We start from the raw sequence: 17,674 nt of genomic DNA, 5'->3' as shown, positions 1-17,674 counted from the left end.
TACACACACATACGACACAGAATGGTTATGGCGGTGAAGCTAATATTCCATCATTCAGAAACTCATGAATTGGTGGATTTCAGATTCTAGGATGTGATGATGCCATATTCCCAGATGGGGGCAAGAGCCAGATTTTATCACTTTGACTCAAATGCAAGACAAGCATTCAGGCAAACAAAGGCTTAATTCAATAACAGAAAGTGTCCTTTGGCAGGTAATGTTTAATATGGCAAATCAGAACTGAAAAGGAATGACAAAGGAATATATGATATATTTAATGTGAACTAAAATCTCTTCCAAAAACTGGGAATATGCTGTTGGAATAAAACTCAAACAGGTACTATAAACGAATAAAGCAGAATGCACCCAGTGCGAACAACCAAATACAGACCAGAGTTTCAGAGAGCTAGAGTGTATATCTTCACAGGCCAACAATCTGGCAAAGACTGAATGAGCAGGAGGAGTATACAGTATATAAGCTACGCTGGGATGATTAGTGAATAAGAGTCAGCTGCAGGTAAAGGAGGGAGGCAGCAAAAGGAGGACGGGAACAGACTGGGAAATGGAGCTGGACTGGGGAAAACATAAACAAAAATGTAGAGCTGTGACAGATTTCCTGATAGATTCTATTGCACTTTGCCCTATCTAAAAGGCAAATGCCCAAATGTGGAACCTGTCTATTTCTATAAGTAACTAGACCCAAGAACTCATTGTATTACAACAGAAAGCTGCATTTTAACAATAATCATTTCACCTGCCCGCATCTGTATTAAAAATCACTGGCCTACAAAATGTGGAGATGTCACCTGAAACCCTAAAATAGCAACAATATTCTCAAAGTTTGTCTTTTAAATTATTGGAAATCCAAACCACTGCCTTATTTTTAACTGATGCCATGTGTTGATGTGGTTAAACTGTATTGTGGCAGGAGTGGCTTTTATCTTTTAGAATGTGAGTCATTTCCCTCATCATCCTCGTTATATTGATTATAGCAAACTGCCTTGTGCAGTGGAGTGAGCCAGGATACTCTATTCAAAGTATTACTATTTACTACTATTTGCAATGGTTCAATGTTATTCCTTATGCATTCCAATCATCCTATTTATTCCCCATGATGGGTTTATAATTGCATTTCACAACTGTCAGAGACAAGAGTGGAGTTTCCTGTGATGGTAAAGTTAGCAACAACTGGCTTTCTAGCAGCACTCTTCCTGATCATCAGACTATAAAGCGCTTTATAATTAGACACAGACAGCACACAGCGATCTTATCTCTGCTTATACAACACATCTGAACCGAAGAAAAACACATTTTATTGAAATGCTTGGAAAAAGCTAGGTGCAAACTCTTTAATGTAGCATAAACAACAATATAAAAAAGTTACAGTTACAATAATGAAATACTCAATATCCATAGTGCTAAGCTGCATTAGGTTTCTTAGACTTTCCTTAGGACTTAGACAAACTTTACTGATCCACAAGGCAAAGCAAATAATATTATAATAATAAAGAGTATAACTGGTAATAATATATATATTTTTTTAAGTAGCAAAAATAGTACTACTAGTGTCAAATAAGGCATAATTATATACAGTGAATGTACTGTATATGTACAAGTAAAAATACAATATAGAAATAACATTCATAACACAGACTCCTGACCCTTTAAGACAAATAAAGCCATAGTCACTTTGTACAGCGAATTGATTAGGTATCCTCACAAGGCAGCAGACAGTGTTCCTGATGCCATCAAGGTCATTAGGCTCTGATTGGCTTGGTTGTGTGCTGTAGAACTGGCAGTCTGTAGCAGAATATTTCTATCTCTGTCTGGGAAAAATGCCTCACAATTACTGGATGCAGCTTTCCCTTGAGCCGCTGCTGATAACTGCAGTGCCGCTTGGTAAGCAAACTGTCATTAGGCCCTTCGGCGAGCCTGTGACATGATTTGAAATTGAGACATTTTCACAGATGGGAATAAATAAAACAATGGCCATATTTTATCCCGTGGACAAGTAATATAAAGGCTGATTGAAGAGGAGTTGGGGATAAAATTCACCTGCCATATGCAGCATGTCTTCTCAAATAGACAGTTGTTTATAGCAAGCGGAGAAAGAAAAACACTTCCCATAGTATTCTGAAAAGTCTTTTTTATTCTCACGTGCAAGCAAGCAACCAACAGCCAAGTCAGATGAGGCAATAGAGAGCTTATATATTGAGATATGGGTACAGATTGTTCAAAAAGGCTTTAAAGGTCATCTATTACACAAAATGTTTTTTTGTGAGCTGTAAGTACTGTTATAATGTTGTTATGTGCTGTACGTAAAACATGCCTGGAGTTGTGTTTTGTTTCATTCACCCATGCTTGAGTAACCATTTATTATTAGTCTGTCTATATCTCCAAATCTCAAAATGCTCTGCTCCATCTTGTGATGTCATGAAGAAGTAGTTTTCAAGTTAATCATCCAAATGATACTAGGAAGGTGTGGGGGGGTTAAAAACTGTTTTCAGTTTGAGAGAACTCATCCTCACTATGCAGGATTTGTGTGTTAATGAAACAAAATACTTGCTGGCGCCACCTAGTGCCTCTGCTCAATTTCATTTTTCTCCAGCGACTAGGTCAGGAATCAGAATATATTAGACGATTTGCAAAGAACCCAGAAGTGAGAGTTCAGCCACCAGCCAATCAACGAAGAGCCATGTATTCTGTGTTGGCAACGATTCCTGAGATCGAGGATTTAAAGCCGGAACAAAGAGAATGTTTGGTGAAAGGGGAAAGATGTTATTGCCATTCTTCTTACAGGATTTTATGAAAAGTTTGATATACCAGGCAGCCCTGTTAGCAGCACATTACATACGTCATGACCAAATAGCAGAGATTGGTTAAATGAAATAAAGTACCTGCCTACCATTGAGCAAATTAATTCTCAAGCTGCAAGTCAGATGGTTTCTACAAAGTGAAACAGTACATAAAGTTCATATTAACCTTGCTTTATATGGCATCAAATATTACACCATTTAAGTAATCAAATTTTACTTTTAATATTTAGTTGTGCATGCTTGATAATGTGATATGAAGAAATGCAGTAGGGGACATTTATTGCAGAACCTTGGAATTGTATACACCCTTATAAAATATAGTGACAGCTTTGACCTTTCATGTATTGACTTGAAGATAATTCAGTTAGAAGAATGCACAAGAGGTTGACATGTTGAAGTCTCAGAGTGTACATTATTAAAAAAGAAATCTCTTAGATGTTCCAGCTTCTGACAGAGGATCACACTCATTTACTCCAGAGGTAGTTGATCTTGTTGTGTTAACTGATAAGGCTGTGTCAGTTTTTATGTGATCTTAATACACCCTGTATTATCCAACCTCAAAGATCCACTTGCAAAGATGGAATATTAAAAGTCCTATATTACACAAATTTGACTCTTGTGAGCTTTAGCCATGATAGAACGCTGTTGCTTCATCAAAAACATACCTGGAGTTATGTTTTATTTCATTCACACACTTTTGAGTATCTTTGCTTTCTACTTTATTTCTACATCTCCAACAACTCAAACTGCTTTGTTCCACAATGTTCCACCATTCAGCTGTCTTTTACCTTTGATTCAGTAGCAATTTCAGATCTGAAATTATTCAAATGATTCTAGCAAAGGAGTTTAAAATGCAGTGGCACACTTCCTGTATTACCACATAACATCACAAGGCTAAACTGTGTTTTCAGTTTGATAGAAGCCTAAATATGCAGGTTTGTGTGTTACACATATGTGAATCAAATAAAACACATCTCCAGTTATGTTTTTAATGATGAATCAACATTATAACATACATCAGAAAATGACATAATATGGGCCCTTTAAATATAACAATCCATATAACTGAAATGGGTGAATCACAAGAAGACATGAAGCTTTGTTAGTTTATAGTAAATAAAAACTGTAGCAGAGTCTGTAACACCAGACTTTATCTAAAAGCTATCAGAAGCCACGATTATTACACTACTATTTGCTTTTGAGTGAGTCAAATAGTTTCCGGGCCACGCTGTATTCACATATGCACTGGTGTGAGAATGGTTTGTGTCTGACGGTCATTGAAAAACACCACAGGAGTTTGGCACAGATTTACTTCACATCCCACACTCACCCATCCACGAGTAAGCAGCACCCAAGGGAGCACATCATGCTTAAGCACATGGCATATGTGAGGCAACATTTAGAATGATTCAGTCCTCTGATACATACACACACTATTCTCACTTTCCTTTATTTAGAATGAGAAAGGGTTGAGTGATGTGTATGTTATATTATTCCCTGCAATATTTCTCACATATATCAACTTGTGTTATCTTGGCCAGTAATATTTTCTACAGATGGAAACAGCCAAAATGAATACTGTTCAAATGTAAATTTCTGTTGTAAGATAGTGTGTTCTTGGTACCTAATCGTATGTACTCTAAGGGAGTGTAATGTCACCCGTAGCATCAAATGTAGCTCAGAATGCCAGCAGTTATAGGGTGGATTAGGAGCCAGACTCCATATTAGGAAGAGCAATTTATTTATGGACAAAATAGGGAAATAAAAGTACCAGGATCATGTAGAGTGGGTTAATAGGAACAGTTTAAGACCAAAATGATGATTTTCTCACCATATCTATGTGCAGTTACATGAGGCAGTTGAAACAGTTAAATAATAATACTAGAAACATATTGTAATTTTATGGGTGTGCTTTGCAAGGGCGGCTTTTTTCACTCTCTCCTAATCAACCTGCTGTGTGTGCTACATTTCCGTGTGCCTCCTTCACACCACCAGCTTTATGACTCATTGACACTGTACTCCAAATATAAACCTGAGGACATGATTAAAGAAGCCACAGCCTTAGAAACGTTTTGTTTTCAGAGGATAAAATGGTTACAGCATTCAACACAGACTTATTTGAAATATAAAGGTTTTGTCTTCTCTTCTCCACTTTTCTCAGTAATTGAATAAATTTCCCTGCCCTTAGCGTTCTTCTATGTTGTTGTGTTGATAGGGTATGCTCCAGTCACGGGAATGTGCCACCCAGTTCGCAGCTGCACACTCAACCATGAAGACGGATTCTCCTCTGCCTTTGTGGTGGCTCATGAAACCGGACATGTGTATGTGCTTCTTTTTACTACGTTTTACTACTTTTCTCATGTGATGTCTGTTTCAAGTGTCATTGGTGGAGAAAAATAGTATTCTTTTCTAGCAATACCCACGTAGACGTAAAGCCAAGCAAATCAGATAGACAATAATAATAATGATAATGATGATGATAATAGCTCCTCACATTTACTGTGTTAGCTTGAAAAGCCTCTTAAATTGCTACCCCAGTGATTATTTCTTCTCATGTATTCATATTCCTCACACTTGATGATACTAAGTATCTTCTACTCTGGTGTAGACTCAAGGAAACAAAGCTGCTGATCTGTGCGATGGGTCCCTTTGACCACCATCAAATGCTCACTCACTCACCACATTCATACATATGCAATCTGGACATGTCTTGCTAAAGGACACAATTACATCATGCACTGGCTGTTGCTGTGATGATAATGACAACTTTAGTTGGATGCTCTAACCACTGAGCAACAGCTGCTCCAAAAAATACAAACAACAATTATACTAAATGACTTTTCAGAAAAAAAGGCACAATTCGTACTTTTCCCCACAAACTGAAATCCACTGTCAAAGACAAAGGCAAACCCAAATATATCATAGTGACATAACTATAACAATTACATAGGCTATAATAATGTGCTGTGTTGATGTAAGTGTGTTGTGGCATTCTTGCCTGTATTGTCTAAGCTCATTGTTAACATGCTAGTTACTAGAATTGTTCTCTACAAAACATTGGCCTGGCAGAGTGCTCTTGCAGAAAGTGTATTACTACAATAACTTTCTGTTTACAAATTAGGCTTATGTCAAAAAAATTTTCACTGAAAACGACTAAAGAATGTGTTTACAGTAATAATAACAATTGTTTAGTTTTCCTACATAAACAATAGAGAGTGGGAGCCATTTTTATGAATCAAACAAGAAAAAGCTTTACATTACTGGATCAAAAGTGTGTGATTTTTTTAAAAATGCCACATTGTGAGATTTCTTATTAGGCTACACTACAGAAGTCAAATAACTAATAGTGAGGTATTAAGTTGTTTAAAATATGTATTAATGTTTTTATAGCCTACTACTGCAGAAATACTATATTTCATTATTCAGACTGATTCAATAATGGCCACTAAAATGGAAACTTCTATTGATAGTCTGCTACTGCTTCTAAAACGATCCCTATAGTTCACTACTTTGATCAATTTGTTCTCCATTAAAGTACTATCAATACATAGATATTTTTCTTTGTATTTGAGTCCTACACGGACCCACATGAAAAGCAAAAGCACATTACAAGAACAGACAGAATAATACAATAGATAGATTTGCTTCGATTAATGGGCTCAAATACTGTATTTTCTCCATAAAATCTTGCTGCAAGCATTCTAAGTGGACGTTTAGCTGACCCTCATGGAATTGACAAGGATAAAGTAATTTGATTTCCTAATCACAATTTTAAAAAGTCTTTCTAATTAAATAGATTAAATTAAATAGATTTCATAATTCCAAAAGTGACAAAATATATCTCTTCAAAAGGCTTTCTGATTAAAGAATAATAGTTCATAATATTAAAAGTTACTAAAACACCCAAGTTTTACAATTTCTGCTCATTTTTATTTTAACGTCCTCTGCCTATTAAATTATTCACAATTCTGACAAAATTTTGGTAGCTGGGTTAGAGCGATGTCTTCTCTTGCTGACACGATCATAGAGAAGGAAATGTGTGAAGCAGAAAAGTTATCTCACAGTATGGTGGTTTATCCTGTTCTATTCAAAGCCTTAGAGCTCCTGAGGCTAGAGAGTAAGGGAACTTATAAGAAGTTATATCTAGAAATCAATAGCTGCAAAATTTTACCTGATCTATATCTATCAACTGTCAGTGGATTACAGCCGATTATGAGGAAACCCTATGAACGTAAAGTGGGTATTAAAATTAAAGCACATTTACAAACATCTCTACAAAAGATGTGTAATGGCTTGTGAAGTTCAGAGATTAACAAATAAAGATGGCTCCCACACAGCTGGACTGATCTGGGTAGTAAATATTGTTCTTAGTCATGGTTCGGTCCAGTGAAGCGTAACAATGAAACACAAGCATGGGTTTCTGCTGTTTATTGGAGCAATTTTGTGGACTTTTGATCATTAAATTTAATTTCTTAATCACAATGGTAACTATGGGAAATAAAAGGTTAATAAATGTCCTTGAATATGCAATATTTTTACCATTGTTACTTTTGCCTTAAAACGATTCATGAATTGGAACTGAATACAACAACATTTACAGTCTATGAAATACAGTAAGCACAAAGATACACTTTTCTTTTAAGCTTTTTCAACCTGGAATATTAAAATGACTCAAAAATTCATGAAAAAAGGTTTTAAAATGGTCTTTATTCATCTATTGAGTATTGAATCTGTTCCTTAGTTTGAAACTTTTCTATTGTGACTAATAATAATAGACAACCTGAATATGTTCAGCTCTCGTACCTCAAACAGCCTTTTGTGTCACAGTCTTTCTATTCTTTCATTCTTGTTGAAGCCTGCACATTTTTTCCATTTTTCACCATCCATTCTAACGTGTTTGTGTGTACAGGAGTAAGCAACGGATGCTTATTACATATGTTCAGACTTTTCTGTGTACCAGGACTAATATTTCAACTCAAAAACATACACAAACCTACGCTTAAACATTCACCAAAAAACTTTGCATGGTCAGTTTCTCTCTCATTGTCTAATAATGTCATGGTAACTTAAAAGTAAGCAGCCAAAAATAAAATGGCGTCTTTTGTTAGGCTCAGGACATAATGATCCATGGTAATGAGAAAACCCCAAAGGAGCATATGCAGCAAAGCACAGTAAACAAAGGGTACACCATCTGCACTGTTCACCACACATGTATATTTATGTTCACTTTTAATGATCTTGCCTTTTTCATGTTTCACTTCAACTACCTGTACGATACATGCGTTACTGGCCCGGGTGCACTGCTTGTTTAAATTGCAAGATGTCAAGAAACACTGTGTAATTACATTGAATATCCTATTTAAAACTAGTAAAAAGTAAATATTTCTGAAATGTCATAACTTTTCATATTAAAATGAAAAGTAAGATTTTAACAATTATTTTTCTTACAATAAAATGGGTAAGTATGAAACTGGCTCTTTTAGACATGGCTTGAAGGACAATCTTAATATTCCTTTCTGTTGTGTGCGTTTTTACACTGACAGACTCATTTCAGTGATGCCAATCTTTACTGAGTTTGTTCAGTCAGGAATTCATTTACTTTCATCTACAGAGGTGTGAAAAATTCAAAGAACTGTTGGATAGCAGGTGTGTAAAACAGCATATCATTAAATCACAACAAGTACTGAGATAAATGTTGTGTTTAATGCACCTATAAGTGCATTGTTGAAATCAATCAACTCTCAGCCCTTCGCAGTTGTCACTATACTAACATTTCAAACTTGGTTTCAATACCGAGGAAAAGGCATGATAGTAAGAAGAATCTTTGCAGAGAATGGAATTTTTTACACTAGATATTTGTAGTTTGTTTAGTTAGTGCTCTGCTCTTATACAGATTCTAATGTAGATCAAATCCATTCTAAAACATTCAACTTCTAATTTTATACTATTTTATGTTTCATTCATGTCATTTATATTTAATTTTTACTGTACAGATTAGTATGTTGCTTTAGGATCAACTCATATCTGGATATTGGATTTTTGGGACTAAACCACCTCTATGTATCAGGACTTAAATGGGCTCAAACCAAAACCAAAGACCATCCAAAATACGTGATTCTTTGGGCTTTACACGGCAAATGATTTGAAAGACCATAGCTAATATTTTCTGGATCTGTTTCGACATCTTTTTTACAAATCACACTAATGGCCCCATTCCTGAGTTTTCAGGTGCTGTGTGTTGTCCATCCTTGTGCTGTATCATGTCTATCATTGTGCTGTATGCTGACAGGTTGGGCATGGAGCATGACGGCCAGGGGAACCGCTGTGGGGATGAGACAGCTATGGGCAGTGTGATGGCCCCTCTGGTGCAGGCGGCCTTCCACAGATACCACTGGTCCATGTGCAGCGGGCAGGAGCTCAGGCGATACATACAGTGAGTTCACATCTGTGCCACTCTGTAATAGCACATCTCCATTCCCTCTGACCCCGTTTCCATAGCGCTGCAAATCCCCAGGGTCAGGATGAACCACAGCTCTTCTACAATGCTTTTAATTCGTCTCATTTTGTACATCTGTGAATATGACAGATAAGACCCATTTCCATAAAAGTTTTAAATATTCAAATAACTTATTTCTTGTATCACACTGAAGGTAGTATGCAACGTTTCTGGTAGAGGGTCCATCACATAATTGGAAAGATACCCTGGAGATGTTATTGTTATTGTTCCACAGTTTGGCATTAAACTTGCATATCTTGTAATGATTGATGTGATCCTGCTAAACCTATTTTTAAGTAACAAAAACACCTGTTAATTGACTAAAATCAAGATAGATGTGTTGAATGTTGTGCTGTGGAACATTCTGACACAGAAATAACATCTCCATGGAGACAAGTGAGTGGCAGACCCAACTACAATAGAAAAACTGTTACATAGTGCATCTTTATATCTAAAATTATGAATGTGGCAAAATCTTTATAATTCTCAGTGTAACAAATGCAAGTGATTGCATTTCTACAGAGCAATAAAATCCAATTATCCGGGTATGCACGAGAAAAGACATTAAAGCACAAATTGCATTAGCCAGAGAATGGTATGATCTGTGCATTTCAAATAGTCTCACTGGACAATAGACATACTAACACTGCAGTGGATGGGAACAGCAGCTGATCAGCTTTTACTTTCACTCCATTGTAACATAATCAATCTTCTGTCAGGCAAACTTCATCTCTCCGGGAACAGGCTTGTATTGACAGTGCATCAAAGGCGACGACAATGGCTCTGTGAAATCAATTGTCATACACTGTAATGTTTTTAGAGCAGCTCGGGGCTATTGGAAGTTGGTCCATGGCACGGGAAAATCAATATCCTAATGTATAAAACTGTTACAGCAGTATTATGGGGCTGGACTATAGGCGACAACAGCTGTTCTGTTGTATGTGTAATATTATCCACAAAAACATATGCCTCAGGGTAAAAGAGACAGTCCAGCCAGGATGCGTACTGCACTTGAAATACTTAACATGATAACTGCCTGTCAATGTAGAGTGATGCAATGCACATTTATTCAAAACTAAATTATTTAGTTATTTTTTGTTCATTCTAAGTGCTTTGTTGAAAATGTTTAGTGCATAGTAGAAGGCAAAGCACTTCTACATTATTATTTACAATACCATACTGAAAAAATAATAGATCTTTTAAAATAATGTTCCAGATTTTTGCAACTTTTTGTTTGACTCAATAATAAGCTGATAGGCTTGTCATTACAGTGACATTTGCACTATTGTGATTGTTATTATAAATAGTAAAAGTCCTTATAACATTACATAATACTTCCTCTCTCTAAATGACAACATAACAAATAAACCTCGGTGGGCTGGAAATCCATCTGAACTGGAGGAGGCCCTTATGTAATCTGTCAGAGCAATTACAGTGTGGTCTCATATCAACCAGTATACACCAAATAATAAAATACATGGCAAAATAATAGGTTGGGGTTAGATTTCCTACTCTGTTATCAGATTCTGTTTCAGTGACTTCCTTCCACAGTCAAGCCCTGAATGTGTGCCATATCTAATGAAAGAACTAGTGAATGATGTATGCCAGCCCTGCAGCTAATTGGCCAATGTTCGTGGTGCACCCAACCTTGGACTCAGGCTACAGCTCCATTCATTCTTATGTAGCAGGAATACTGTAACAAATGAATATAAGCTCACAGAACATTTGCATAGGTCCTCTACATTTTCTAATAAAGACAGCGACATAATAACATCAAAATAGGACAAAAGAAAAAAAACACTTAATCAATAATATAATATTTTGCAAACGTTATCTGAGAGCCTTCAATCAGAATATATCTACCTTACTATGCATATATATGTGAGTTATGTGGTCCTCTCTGTCTTTTATTTATTTATATGTTTTTTACCTTTTTATTTACTGATGTTTTTGCTTTTATTTTATTTTACTAGTTTTCTTGTCTTATCAAGGATGTGGAGTAAAGTTAAACAGAGCTTTACTTTATAGTCTCATTGCATTGTTTTATCTATATTGTACAGCACTTTGGAAACTGTTTTCTTTATGAAATATGCTATATAAGTAAAGTGGTTTGGATAGGATTGGATATAAATGAATATATAATAAATAAATCAATTTGTAAAGACATATAATGGCTTGACTGGTCAACTAATAAAAAATAAAATTAGAATTACTGACTGGATGACCACTAAAATAGTTATCAGTTGAAGTCCTATTTGCGTATATTGTATTTGTCTGTTCACTCCTTGTTCACAGCACATATGAGTGCCTGCTGGATGACCCCTTCAAACATGAATGGCCACAGCTTCCTGAACTCCCTGGAATCAACTACTCCATGGACGAGCAGTGTCGCTTTGATTTTGGGGTGGGCTACAAGATCTGCACCTCTGTGAGTACAGTCTTAAGACCGCTTACTATTGAGAAACTGCAGCTTCAGTTTGTCATATTCACAGTAATGAAACCTATGCTGAGAGAGGTTCAATGTACATCACACACTGTTGAAATACTATTGAAGTTGCCTATCAGATGTATGGGGAATAGATGGGGAATAGTGTTTTTGTTAAGGCTCACAAACATCATTTTCATTAATGGCATTAGGTTACTGAGGTTCCCTTTAAAAGACCATTGTAGTTGTTGTTCTTCGCTTGAGGCACTTCTGCAAAGCCCAGGGGCAGAATGAGAATAGACTGTGATGATTGACAGGGCTGTTTTGTGTCTATCCTATAAAGGTCATTTGGTTTATTTGTTGCCAGTGTACAGCCATCTCTGCTGTTTTCATGTTTTGGTTTTCGCCCGTGAGATACAGGTCTTTTCTCCAGAGTAGTTCTCTGCATAGGCATAGGAATTTGTGTGTGCATTTAGTATTAAGGATACACCATGGTTGTTCATATGTCTCTTTACCACAGATTCATACTCCCAAGAATATATGTACTTGTTCTGTGTTTATACAGGGAAAAATATTTTAAATTTCATGAAGCAAAACTGCACTTTTCTGAAATATTTACTACATCTTCGACCTTGCAGTGGAATGTTGTTGCCTAAAGTTAAAGTTAACCTAAGGAGCAGTGGGCAGCCTCAGGTTTGGTTTGGACTATCTTAACTGGAGAATTGCGCCAGGCACAGGGAGAAGATGCAAATTCTGCCAAAATAGGCCTTCCCTTCACCTGACTTGAGAATGCCCTGTAGTTGCTCACATTGTTCATTATAACTTGAAGGTGGGCATATGGGGGTTATTTACCTCAACTTCTAAAATAGCTTATAATTGGCTATAATGACTCCAAAGTTCTATTGTTGTCGGCTCTGATTAGTGCCACATTTTCTGACAAATAAGAAATGGTGTTGATTTTAGAGCATAAAAGACTTTACTCTAAGTTTAGTCTTTTATGACAAGTATTTTATTACAAAGTCAAAATCTTGTGCACGTACATTAAAAATGGAGGTCATATTGATGGCCCGATTAATATTGCAGTCCATTCCTAAATACTGCATACCTAAGCTTTTGGTAACCTTGTAAGTACATTTAAATCTGAAAAGTATTCATTGGATCCCATTCTACAACTAATTATATCAAGTAATAAAAAATACACTTATATAATGAAACATAAAATAGGGCAATTGTGTGTATTTTAACAAATTCAGCTTCATTCAACTATATACCTTCTTTATTCATCTTATTAGTGCAGGAGCTCAAAGTGATGGGAAGTGCCATATCTCGACATTCATCTACTTAAATGACCCAAGTGGAATGGCTGGCAATCACAACGCTCATTTGAGATTTGCCAGAACTGACAGATTAACCCAACTGCAAGATGAAAATGATTCCATCTTCTGGGTATACGCTGTACATCACTGTCCTCCCTGATTTTCTCAGTTTGAAGGCAGCCACAGGTTCTTGGAAGTGCTTTAACCACCCCCAGTTTAATAAGGAGAATAATAAAAACAATATTACCCCGCATAAACTGGGCCAGACTTAATGATCACTGACCTTCTTTTCTTAATGCTTTAAATTACAAGTTTAAAATGTGACAATTTGCGTGTAGCAATTATTGTTCTTTGAAATACTACATTTACAACTGGGGCATTTACTTTTCTTAATTGTAGTTTGGGAACTTGATCTGTTTGTGATCCAAAACAAATACGCAATAATTCTCGCAGAGCTAATTATCTTTTGGCAAATATATTCTTTGGTGTGAAAAATAAAACAACTGAAATTTAAACAAAAATTAAGCAGGGTTGTGCCAGGTTAGTAGTGGGTTGAGAGACTCCAGGTGCTGTGGGGCAGCAGTGGCTCTAGTGCATACAGTCATTGTGTCCTTTGGCAAAACACTTCATCACAGTATGAATGTGGTGTGTGTGAGAGTAGGGCACTGTGGCAACAGAAGAAGCTTACCACCACAGACAGAATCAACAGCATAAGGCACATAATCATAATCCAACTCTGATGGTCAGAAATGTGCTATATTGTATTTAATATGATTATTAAAAGCACTACACCAGGACTGAATCAAATAGAACCAGGTCTGAAAACACCTATACCTGCCTTTAGCCATTTTAAACCACAAGGAGGGATAATGTTGAAGTATACATCTGTACCAATTTAAGAACCACTATCTTTAGACTTAAACAACTAAAGATCATTTAATGTAGAACGCTCTTGTTAGTATAGCCTTTGTCAGGAGAGTTAGACTAGAAATGTGAGAGGCACCATGGATACAATCACATGATTTCACTGGCCATAAATCTAATGTAATCTATATCTGAATAAAGGAGCTATGTGATGACATGTTTTATGATTCCAATCAGTTGGCCTGAATTTTCCCCAGAAGCACTTAGAGATCACCATAGGCATGCATTATTCCCACTTAAACAATCACGCTGATTAGAGCAATCATTTCTCATTCTTATCTTGTGACAAAAAGTTTGGCGACTGTGAAACTTCAGAATAACATATTATTACAGCTTATTACAGTTACAGTAATCTTTGAACAAACATTGGTAAAGACTGATTTTCTGCGTAAATGCAAAACGATTTTTTTTTTATATGGTCAAATGTGAAAAGGCGAAGAGATACATTATCTATTCCATCTTTGTACCAGTGCAAGCCTATATGGCGTATGAAGAGATAATATCATCATTTCATCATACTGAAGCAACTCTGACTGCAAATGCAGTTCCTGGCAGCTTCTTGATCATTTCTTTTATTACTATCAAGACATGCAGGCAAATTAAAATGTTTCAAATAACAAAATAAATAAGTAAGAAGAATTGGAATGTATTATTAGGGCCAGAAAGGTTGGTCTAAAGATTTCAGGCAAATAGACTGAGCAAGATATAAGTGAAGTAGAATGAATGGAAATATACCATACCACATCATACTTTCAGCGAGTTTTCAACAGTTTTGTTTTGTCTTTAAAGGAGCCTTCTTTTTTTCTCTTTAACTGTGATACATTACACATAGTCTTTCTGGCGCAACTGAAAAATACCCTGAACTGCAGCATTTATAGGCAAGTACATCAGCATAGTCTGTCCCTTTATTGTGATGCCATTTATGGTGATTCACTGTAAAGCAGCAAGCAAAAACCATCTCCGAATTTGAACGATTTGTGAGGAACATTCCCCAAAGATATATTATTTTGATTTGAATAGTGTTATTGTGTTACTGTTACAACAAAGGAGGACCACTGCCATGCTAAATCCTCCAAATCAGAAATGCCTGAAACCCAAGAATAGTAGCCAAAAGCATGTGTTCTTCAAAACAGGAACAATGACAAGAGTGTGTCTGAAGCCTATGTATTTTCCTTGTTGCAGTTCCGTACCTTTGACCCCTGCAAACAGCTTTGGTGCAGTCACCCTGACAACCCATACTTCTGCAAAACCAAGAAGGGCCCGCCTCTCGATGGGACTGAGTGTGCTCCTGGAAAAGTCAGTGAAATGCTCCCTTCTGTCTTTATGACATTGTTTTCCAGTCTTTTCTCAGCTTTGCTTAGTCTCACTCTCTCTCCTTCATAATTCTTTCTCATCAGTGGTGCTACAAAGGTCACTGCATGTGGAAGAACCCTAATCAGGTCAAACAAGACGGGGCCTGGGCTTCATGGAGCAAATATGGTTCGTGTTCACGCTCATGTGGAACTGGGGTTCGGTTCAGGACAAGGCAGTGTAATAATCCTGCGTAAGTGACACACACGCTACTCTGCATAATTTATGAGTGCTTATATAATACTGTGAGGCATCATTAGGTTGGAAATTAGAATGCAAGAGAGCTATTATTTCTATTCTTTATTGTTTCTGATGAATTAAAAAAAAACCTGATGATAATTATTTTGGAAAAGAAAATCATTTTTTGAGCTGCAATTGATTTGTCATTATGTTTGCATGATTAAAATGAGATATCTAATAGTACAGTTCCCATTTTCAAGAAGTGCAGACAGGGGCTAATGAAAGAAACTACAAGATGGATGAATGAATTTTTTATGCCTCTGAGTCCAATTATTAACACTGGAGGACTGGTCATTATGACAAAAAACAAATCAAGTTTTTTTTTTTTGTTTTGTTTTTTTGCACATTGATTGATCCCAATTTCTGTTCAGTTTGATTTTTTTCTTTTTAAAAGCAAATAAAAATGGCTTTCAGTACTGCTGTAATTTCCATACATTAACATAAACAGTGCAGACCTTTAATCATTGCCATCAAAATTGTCAGAGTTCCTTCTTTACAGTCTGAACTCTGCTCCAAAAGCTTTTACTGAGAGATGATTGACTTCTCTCAAAGCATAACATCGACTATTAGAAAAGACTGAATCTTACTCTAACGCTTTTATTTTCTGAGATCTTTAATTGCAAAGTACCTGGTTGTTTACTCACTGTGTTTCTGGCCATTACTAGTCATGCAGGTTATGACATTATATATGTTGTTTTTCTCAAGGCCCTCCAATGGCGGCCAAGACTGTCCAGGACTGAACTATGAGTACCAGCTCTGCCACACGGAGGACTGCCCCAAGCACTTTGAGGATTTCCGTGCACAGCAGTGCCAGTTGCGCAACTCCCATTTTGAATTTCAAAATGCCAAACACCACTGGCTTCCCTATGAACATCCGGACGGTGAGCTCAAGAAATGTCAACAGTTTTGTTACATTGCATAACTTGAATGTACTGTATATCTTGAAGAAAATATTGAAAAGCAAAGTTCTCTCTATCCATTTAGAAGAAGACAAATATCAGGCTTGGATAGAGGCTTTATTTCAGGAGGACAAGACACAACCAAATAAGTCCCTTTTCTAATTAAACTGAACCCTTTCGCTAGAGCACCATTGGTTATGAGTATACCAGTGACTCCTTGCCTCTCTTTTTGCCTCTATTCTTCTTCTTCTTCTTCTCCTCCTTGTGAAAAATTTTATCGATTGTGACCACAGTCTGTATAAAGAAATCGACTGTGACGTCACCCATAGTATTTGGCTCCTATCAAATGAAGCTCATGAGGCTAGCATTTATAGGGGCGAATTTGGAGACGAGTTCCACATTAGGAATAGGAATTTATTAAAATACTAGGATCATGTAGAGAGGTTTAATATGAACATTTTAAGACCAAATTGACAAGGCTCACTGCTAAGTTAATTTATAAATACACTCTTAAGTTGTGACCTAGTGCGAGGTCCAGGCTTTTTAGCTTTATTTTCTTCTTACCTTATATTACTTTTGCCCATGCTCAGTGCAGACCTTTCAAAAAGAACTTTTTAAAAACTCCACATGGTTTTGTAATGGAGCAGGATATGCAAAAAACATATCCAAAGGTTAAAAGCATTGCTAAAAAGATGCCATGATTTTTTTTTTTAAACCCTTATGTTTTCTTTTAACCTGGAATGATGATAATAATGATAAAAGTGAAATTAATACAACCAGCCTTAGGAGTTGTGGATTCTGATTGGTCTACCGCTGAACTACATTTAGTTCAGTGTAATTAATGAATTTTAGAGACACTTTTTGTCTGTCAATGCAGCAAGATTATCTGACCATTAGCACTATCATCAAGGAATAAGATTTTGTGGGAGTATGCAGTAGAAGATGAATACATTAATTTTTAATCATCTGAAAACATGTCTTCCTTTGAAATAACTCTACAATCTTTCTATCCCTGAAGCCAATAAGAGGTGTCACCTGTACTGCCAGTCGAAGCAGACAGGGGATGTGGCATACATGAAGCAGCTGGTGCATGATGGGACACGGTGCTCATACAAAGATGCCTACAGTATCTGTGTGCGAGGAGAGTGTGTGGTAAGGACAGCACTCATGTGTCTTTGTTATCTAAAATTGCACAAGCTATTACATAA

The 17,674-nt window shown here is 36.4% G+C and overlaps 1 protein-coding gene across 1 annotated transcript in view; it reads left to right on the top strand.

The window, feature by feature from the left end:
• The window catches only part of adamts3 (ADAM metallopeptidase with thrombospondin type 1 motif, 3), a 113,769-nt gene that overhangs the window by 61,047 nt on the left and 35,048 nt on the right, over positions 1–17,674 (top strand). Inside the window, exons 8-14 of the mRNA XM_055161928.1 lie at positions 5,032–5,137; positions 9,106–9,249; positions 11,608–11,740; positions 15,160–15,273; positions 15,375–15,520; positions 16,273–16,448; positions 17,485–17,618. Coding sequence (XP_055017903.1) covers positions 5,032–5,137; positions 9,106–9,249; positions 11,608–11,740; positions 15,160–15,273; positions 15,375–15,520; positions 16,273–16,448; positions 17,485–17,618 — 953 coding nt within the window. The remainder of the gene's footprint in view (positions 1–5,031; positions 5,138–9,105; positions 9,250–11,607; positions 11,741–15,159; positions 15,274–15,374; positions 15,521–16,272; positions 16,449–17,484; positions 17,619–17,674) is intronic.

This window comes from Boleophthalmus pectinirostris, unplaced genomic scaffold, assembly GCF_026225935.1.
Source record: "Boleophthalmus pectinirostris isolate CB_2022bp ecotype Guang Dong unplaced genomic scaffold, ASM2622593v1 HiC_scaffold_4, whole genome shotgun sequence".
NCBI lineage: Eukaryota > Metazoa > Chordata > Actinopteri > Gobiiformes > Gobiidae > Boleophthalmus > Boleophthalmus pectinirostris.
Note: the sequence above shows the minus strand (reverse complement) of the source record. Positions and strands in the feature narration are given on the sequence as shown.